Source organism: Piliocolobus tephrosceles, chromosome 13 (genome assembly GCF_002776525.5).
Source record: "Piliocolobus tephrosceles isolate RC106 chromosome 13, ASM277652v3, whole genome shotgun sequence".
Taxonomy (NCBI): Eukaryota; Metazoa; Chordata; class Mammalia; order Primates; family Cercopithecidae; genus Piliocolobus; species Piliocolobus tephrosceles.
Genome location: NC_045446.1, coordinates 15,509,074 through 15,517,180, shown reverse-complemented (window position 1 = coordinate 15,517,180; position 8,107 = coordinate 15,509,074). Strand labels below are relative to the sequence as shown.

The window sequence follows — 8,107 nt, the reverse complement described above, 5'->3', positions numbered from 1 at the left end:
CTGGAGTGCAGTGGTGCAATCTCGGTTCACTGTAACCCCTGCCTCCTGGGCTGAAGTGATTCTCATGCCTCAGCCTCCTGAGTAGCTGGGATTACAGATGCGCACCACCAGCCCAGCTAATTTTTGTATTTTTAGTAGAGACGGGGTTTCGCCATGTTGGTCAGGCTGGTCTCGAACTCCTGACCTCAGGCGATCCACCTTCCACCTGCCTCAGTCTCCCAAAGTGGTGGGATTACACACACGAGCCACCACTTCCGGCCCAAATTTTCAAAAGAAGCCAACACCCTCATTTTTTGAGACATTTTCTGATTTTTAAAATGGATAAGCAAAAATACACCCGTTTATTATCTTATTAATTATTTATTATAGCAGTTTATGACTCCTCCCTATGGCAGAAAGTACCTACTTCATTGTTTTGTTTTGTTTTCTTTTTTTGAGACAGGGTCCCACTGTCTCCCAGGCTGGAGTGCAGTGGTGCAATCTCGGTTCACTGTAACCTCCTCTGCCTCCCAGGTTCAAGGGATTCTCATGCCTCAGCCTCCCAAGTAGCTGGGATTACGGGCGTGCACCACCAGTTCAGCTAATTTTTGTATTTTTAGTAGAGATAGGGTTATACCATGTCGGCCGGGCTGGTCTCAAACTCCTGGCTTCAACTGATCCGCCCACCTCGGCCTCCCAAAGTGCTGGGATTAAAGATGTGAGCCACCACCCCTGGCCGGCCTAATTGTTATTTCTTATACCCTTTTATGTGTGTTCCAACTCTCTTACTGTCCACTCCACCCCCGTCCCACTTGCTCATAGGGATCTAATTCACTTTGAGCACTTTCCACAGCTCTTCGCATGTCGCAGGCCAACAATATTGTTGAATGAAATATGAAACTCGACACATATCTCACATATTTCCCCCTGTCCTAGGGCAGGGGTTAAAAGTGGTCTCTGGTGTCTAAGTTAGAATCCTGGCTGGATGACTTGCATGCTGCACAACCTTAGGCAAGTTACTAGCTTTTGAGAGCCTCAGCTTCCTCAGCTGGGAACAATCGTACCTGCCTTAGAGAGTTGTTAGATGGATTAGCTGAAATAATACATGTGAAGAATTTCGCACAGAGTTTAGCGCACGACAGCAACTCAATAAATGATTTACTGTCACTCACATCATCCACCCCCTTTCTCTCCTCACTGGCTTCCTGCCTCATCACCCTTTAGTCCTTTATCGACTATCTTCTGCCACTGTCTACCTGGCTGGCAGCTCGCGTGAGCCACCACAACGCAAACTCGTCATTATCACTGAACGATTTAAACTCTTCAATAGTTTGCTGTTGCCCTTAGTAGGAGAAAATCCAAACACCTTATCACAGCTCACCAAGCTGTTGTGGAGCTGTCTGCCCAGCCTCCAAGTCTCATCTTCACCTCTCTTCACACTCAGCACTCCAGCCACACTGAAGCTGAAGCTTTCCTTTCCTGAATGCTCCACCTCCACACTTACCGCCACTTCAACAAAGCCTTTGCAAGTGCCATTGCCTCCAGCTGGAACCTCTAATCCCCGCTCCTACCACCCCTTCTAGATGTTCCGTCTATGTGCTAACAGAGAATTCTTGATGTTTCTTGCTAAACCTGAGGGCATGCACAACATCGATTTTCCTCACCTGTCCTCTCTTCCAAGAACAAGGCCAGCAGAGAATAGGCAAATGGTAAAATGTGCGGAATTGTCCACAGCAGCGCCGACCATGAGCAGACAGCGCCACCTGTTGACCAAAATCTGCACTTCAGTACCTGGAAAGGAGCTTTATTGCTTTCTACCCCTAAGACATGAGTAATGGCTTTGAAGTTTTCCAGTACATCCGGTATCTTCACTCCCACCAAACTTAGCAATGAAAAAAGCTAATGTTATTGCATACTTAGTGTATGCTAGGTACTCTCCTAAGTGCTTTGGTTATTAACACGTTTAATTTTTGCAACTACCTAATGAGGTAGGTAAACTTACTGCCATTTTATGATGGGGTAATTGAGGCACAGAGTAGTTAAAATGCCTCACCCAAGATCACACTGCTAGAAAATTTCAGTAGAAACTCCAAGTTAAGCAGTCTGGCTTGAACCTGCACTCACAAGTCCCAAACTCACTGCCTCTATTCTATCTCCTTTACTCCAATGATCTAGTTACTTCCCGGACACTTCTACCAGGAAGCTCCACTTTGAAGGTACCACTGTCACAGTGGCACTGGTGTCAACCACAATCCCATCTGGATACAGCAAACGCAGCAGTTGGGTCTGGCCTCCATGTTATTGCTCTGCTTGTGTGACCTCCAGCAAGCAACTTACTTCTTAAATCCTCAGCTTCCTCATCTGTAAAACAGGATTAGTCAGGGGGCTAACCCTATTTTACAGATCCGGAAGCTAAAGCACACAAAAGTGACAGGTGCAGGGCCACACAAAAAGCGGCAGACAGCAGGCATACCTAAGCTGTCTTACATTTTTTTGGAGATGGAGTCTCGCTGTCACCCAGGCTGGAGTACAGTGGCATAATCCCGGCTCATGCAACCTCCGCCTCCTGGGTTCAAGCGGTTCTCCTGCCTCAGCTTCCTGAGTAGCTGGGATTACAAGCACCCGCCACTACACCCAGCTAATTTTTGTATTTTTAGTAGAGACGGGGTTTTGCCATGTTGGCCAGGCTGGTCTTGAACTCCTGACCTCAAGTGATCCACCCACTTCAGCCTCCCTAAGTGCTGGGATTACAGGTGTGAGCCACTGTGACTGGCTTGTCTTACTCTTAAACACTACACTAGTCTCCCTCTGCTGGTAGGGGCTGTGTCTGTTTTCTTTACTCTCAAATGCCACGCACACTGCTTTGCACATAGTAGGTGTCAATAAACTTGTTTTAATATATATATATATACACACACATACATACACACACAGTCACATTCCAGTGTGACAAATACTCCTTCACCAGGAGAGAGCGCTACCACTCCAGGATCTTGAAGACTCGCAACAGAGAGCTTAGGCCTGGCAGTCTTCACAGATGACACCCAACAGAGAGCACTTTTATTAAAGTGGGAAGGGGTGGGGTGTACCCCAGGGTGTATACTGACACGGACCTCATGCAGGCCCAGAGCTCTGCTGCACCCTCTTCATCAGCTCTTCATCCTGCATAGACAACTCTGTCAACTTTTTGCCCATTCGCTCATGGATGTCCAAGTACTTAGAGACACATCGGTCCAGGCACACAGACTCGCCCTTGGAGAGCTCTGCTTCCTTGTAGTGAGGAGGCACACACTTCCGGTGGCAGGCACTGGTCATTCTGGAGGGAGGGAGGGGCAAGGTCATGTCAGCAGCATCCTGTGACATCCCAGGAACCCTCAACCATTCCAGCCCTGCTATATTGATTTCACCTTCCCCAAGAAAGCAGTGTAAATCCTCAGTTTACACCTCAACCACTGGAAGGTCCTTGCAAGTAGGAAACTTGCCTGAGCCCATGTATATGACTAATTAAGTAGAAACAATTTGTTAAGGACTGGCTATGTGCCAGGCATCATGCTAAGTGCTTTACCTGCATTCTGTTATGCAATGCTTATAATAACCCCAAGAGATACTTATCCCCATTTTACAGATGAGAAAATTAAGGCAAACAGAGGCTCAGTAATTTTCTAAGAATCACATAGAGCTGGGATATGAACCCAGGTCATCTGACCTCACAGTCTACACTTAACAATCCTTCTAATTTATAGCCATCAGGATAAACCAACCAATCAAGAGAGCTTAAGCCAATAAAAATAGCAGACATTTCACTGTTACTAAGTGTTGGGCTTGAGGCTAAGGACTTTAATATATTTTTAGATTTAATATTTATGATGCCCTATGAGGTAGGTATCATTATGTCTTTTTCATAATGAGGAAACCAATTGTCAAACAGTGCAAGTAACATGTCCAAGTATACTGCTGGTGATTGGTGGAGCCAGGATTTGTTCCCAAATGTGCCAAATAGTTATGAGCACTAGTTGCAGAACCAGACTGAGGTGCTAGTTCTGGCATTGTTACCCACCAGCTGCGGACCCTAAGGAAGTTACTTAACCTCTAGCAGCATCAATTTCCTCATTTTAAGATGGGACTAATAAAATTAACCCACTGGATTATTTTTAAGATTAACAAGAGCCTGACACAGAATAAAGGGTTTTAAAATGTTAACTACTAAATGGGCTGGCTATGAGCTATTTATCAAGAGGCAAATACTCAGCTTTTCTTGGAACCTAACCAGAGCCTGGATTGGAGTTTCTCTTTCTGCTTAGCTCCTGCACTGCCAGTTCCATCCCCATCTAAATGCCCAACCCATTCTAGTGACTGCACCTACATTAGGATCAACCTTGGAGGTGGGTATGGGGAGGGTAAGCACGGGCCTCAGGCTCCCCTACATTCAGGAGGGAATTTGTTGTAAGTCATTCACCTTCGATATGGGTGACCAAGACTTATTTTCCAAGACAGGGTAGCACATAGCTCTCTTTACCTGTTGTACATATCGGCCATCATCTCCACCTCCAGCTCCGCAGCCAGCTGTTGGGCCCTGAGAGGATCCATCTCAGCCTAGCACCGTGGAAAGTATCTCCTTCTGGCCTCCTAATCCTGGGAGCAGACATCACCATCAGCATCCACCGCCGCCGTTCACTCTCCTACCCCTGGGGCTAGAGGATACAGAGGACTCACGGCGCCAGACCACCACGGGCCACTAACCTCAGTGAGCTTAACCACCCCATTTCACGGATGTGGAAACTGAGGCCTCGCCCAAGGTCGCACAGGACGTCCATGGCGAGCCTGGAAATCGAGCCCCGGATCTCTGATGCCCCAGTCCCTGGAGGTCACCTCTATTCAGAAGATCGAAGACCGAGGCAGAACGCTCTAACCCATGAGCCTGAACCTCCAGGGCCCTGGGAATGAGATCGTACGCTAAACAGAGGCGACCGGGACGCAGCCCAAAGGCTGCACCTCTGAAATGGCGACGCCATAATCAGGGCCACATTGAATTCAGAGGTCATCGGTCACTCACCACTGCCTGGGACGGATCACAATGCTCACGGAGACCCCAACTTCTGACAAAAACTATAACGTTACCGTTATAGAAGGATCCAGCGGAAGCACGTGGGTTACTTCCGGGAGGGAAGTTCAGCCTCTCCTTTGATTCAAACTCGCTTCCGGAACTAAATACCAACGAGACGGCGCCGGGAACTCGGCGATCATAGAGAGGGAGCGGCCGGCGCCGGGCGAAGAGGAAGGCGACTTGTCAGTGCTAGAGGGGACGCCAAAGTACCATAGAGGCTTGAGCGGGGTGCAGAGCGTCTACGGCCCGCTTATAATTCAAGTCCCTTGGGATGTCACAGAGCCGCTTCAGTTTATTGGTTCTGTAGGAAGAGGCGTGGCGACAGATATCAGTGAACCTCATCCCGGTTCCTGACAGCCGACTCCTGAGCGCAAATCAGGCGTGGAGAAGGAAGAACGCCCCCAAACAGCGATTCTGTTTTTGTTTCGCGTTAAAATCCCTGGAACGTTTTTAAACGTCCCAGTGCCCAGGACTCACCTCATTTCAATTAAATCAGAATCTCTGGGAGTAGGACCCAGGCATCAATACAATTTAAAATTCCCCAGGTGATTCGTATGTACAACCAAATTTGAGAAGCAGTGCTCCATGGGACGTTGTGCGATTACTACTGTGTGTAGGTCACACTAAGCTCCTTCTAGGGTTGCAACGATAAGCGAGATAGGCTTCCTGCTCGTAGAAAGACAAGACGTGTAAAATATGTTTTCTTCAACAGTCAGAGGTCCTGAGCCACAAAGAGATTAATAAAAGCAATTTCGGCTGCCACCGGGGCTAATCTTGGGTAAGGGAGAAGGAGGGTACTGGTGAACTTTTCAACTTTCAAGACTTAATGTGTTCTTCAAACTGCACCATTCACTCATTCCCCACTAAAAAGAAGGAAACAACACTCAGTCCCTTGATTTGTCACACAATTTCCTAGTAAAATAAATTTACAAGATGTAAATTGATGACGCAAGGGCACATTGCCCATTGGAAAAGGTGAGCTAGACATTTTATATGTGTGGTCATCATATGCTTCCCTAATTGTCCAAGACCATCCCGATTTTAAACAATTGACCTTTCTGCTTTGAAGACTCATCTTTGTCAAACCTTGTGCCCTGAATTTTAAAGATTGAGGTATAATATTCATAAAGTGCATAAAATACACGAATCTCAAGCTTAATTAAATATATATGTGTATATATACATTTGTATAACCACCACCCAGATCAAGATACAAAATACTTCCTGCACCCCAAAAAGTTATCTCGTGTTCCTTCCCCATCAATACTCCCTCTTGAAGTTAACCACTATTCTGACCTCTATCACCATCAATTCGTTTTCCTTGTTCTTGAACTTCATGTAAATGGAATTACTAATTATTTTCTATTTTGTGCCTGACTTCTTTAGCTCAATATACCTGTAAGATTTCCTCCATATTGTTGTGTGTATCTGTTATTCCTTCTGTTTTATTCTGTCTAGTGTTTGATTGTATGAGTATGCCACAATTCATTTATCCATTCTCCTGTTGATGGATGTTTGGATTGTTTCCAGTTTTTGCCTATTATGCAATAATGCTGCTATGATACTCCTGTAAAGATGGACATATCTTGCCTTGGTTTGCTTTTGAAAATATAGTCAACATTGGTCAGGTGTGGTGGCTCACGCCTGTAATCCCAGCACTTTGGAAGGCTGAGGCGGGTGGATGACCTGAGGTCAGGAGTTCGAGACCAGCCTGGCCAACATGGTGAAACCCCATCTCTACTAAAAATACAAAAAAAAAGCAGCCCGGGCCGGGCACGGTGGCTCAAGCCTGTAATCCCAGCATTTTGGGAGGCCAAGACGGGGGGGATCACGAGGTCAGGAGATCGAGACCATCCTAGCTAACATGGTGAAACCCCGTCTCTACTAAAAAATACAAAGACCTAGCCGGGCGAGGTGGCGGGTGCCTGTAGTCCCAGCTACTCGGGAGGCTGAGGCAGGAGAATGGCGTAAACCCGGGAGGCGAAGCTTGCAGTGAGCTGAGATCAGGCCACTGCACTCCAGCCTGGGCAACAGAGGGAGACTCCATCTCAAAAAAAAAAAGTAGCCCAGTGTGGTGGCGGATGTTTGTAATCCCAGCTACCTAGGAGGCTAAGCAGGAGGCTAAGGCAGGAGAATCGCTTGAACCTGGGAGGCAGAGCTTACAGTGAGCCAAGATCACATCATTGCATTCCAGCCTGGGCAAACAAGAGTGAAACTCTGATCCCCCTGCAAAAAAGAAAAAATATAGGCAACATTATGGAAAGTTAAGAAACTGTGTGGGAAAAGGAGATGGGTTCTTACAAGAGGAATCTTGCAATATATACTGGACCTTATGAAAGGTTACATACTGTATGATTTCATTTAAGTAACATTCTCAAAATCACAAAATTATAGAGATGGAGAAGAGATTTCTGATTGCCTAGTGTTAGGGTTGATGGAGAGATAGAAGTGTACCTATAAAGGGTAGCACAAGAGAGATCTTTGTGTTGCTGGATAATTCTGTATCCTGATTGTGGTGGTGGTTACAAGAATCTACACAGGTGATAAGATGTCATAGAACTGGCCAGGCGCAGTGGCTCATGCCTGTAATCTCAGCACTTTGGGAGGCTGAGGCAGGCGAATCACGAGGGTAGGAATTCGAGACCAGCCTGGCCAACATGGTGAAACTCCATCTCTACTAAAAATACAAAAAATTAGCTGGGTGTAGTGGCAGGCACCTGTAACTCCAGTGACTTGGGAGGCTGAGGCAGGAGAATCGCTTGAACCCGGGAGGTGGAGGTTGCCGTGAGCCGAGTTTGTGCCACTGCACTCCAGCCTGGGCAACAGAGTGAGACTCTGTCTCAAAAAAAAAAAAAAAAGAAAAGTCATAGAACTACTACACACACACATTATACCGATGTTAATTACCTGGCTTTGATATTGAATATAGTTATGTGAGATTTAACCTTTAGTGGAAGTTACTAAAGGGGGTACAGGACCTCTCTGTACTATTAATGCAACTTCCTGTGAACCTATAATTATTTC

The 8,107-nt window shown here is 46.5% G+C and overlaps 1 protein-coding gene across 2 annotated transcripts; it reads right to left on the bottom strand.

Moving 5' to 3' along the window:
* Window positions 1-2,852: 2,852 nt before the first annotated feature.
* On the bottom strand, window positions 2,853-5,169 carry TIMM10 (translocase of inner mitochondrial membrane 10). 2 transcript variants are annotated; one of them, XM_023215582.1, is made up of 3 exons: window positions 5,033-5,169; window positions 4,496-4,670; window positions 2,853-3,295 (listed from the first exon to the last, which is right to left on the bottom strand). In XM_023215582.1, the coding sequence occupies exons 2-3, from the start codon at window positions 4,564-4,566 to the stop codon at window positions 3,094-3,096; spliced, it is 273 nt and encodes a 90-aa protein (XP_023071350.1). In that variant the 5' UTR covers window positions 4,567-4,670; window positions 5,033-5,169; the 3' UTR covers window positions 2,853-3,093. The 2 variants fall into 2 exon arrangements, with proteins under 2 accessions (XP_023071350.1, XP_023071349.1); XM_023215581.1 differs by having other exon boundaries at window positions 4,496-4,611.
* Between the last annotated feature and the right edge of the window lie 2,938 nt (window positions 5,170-8,107).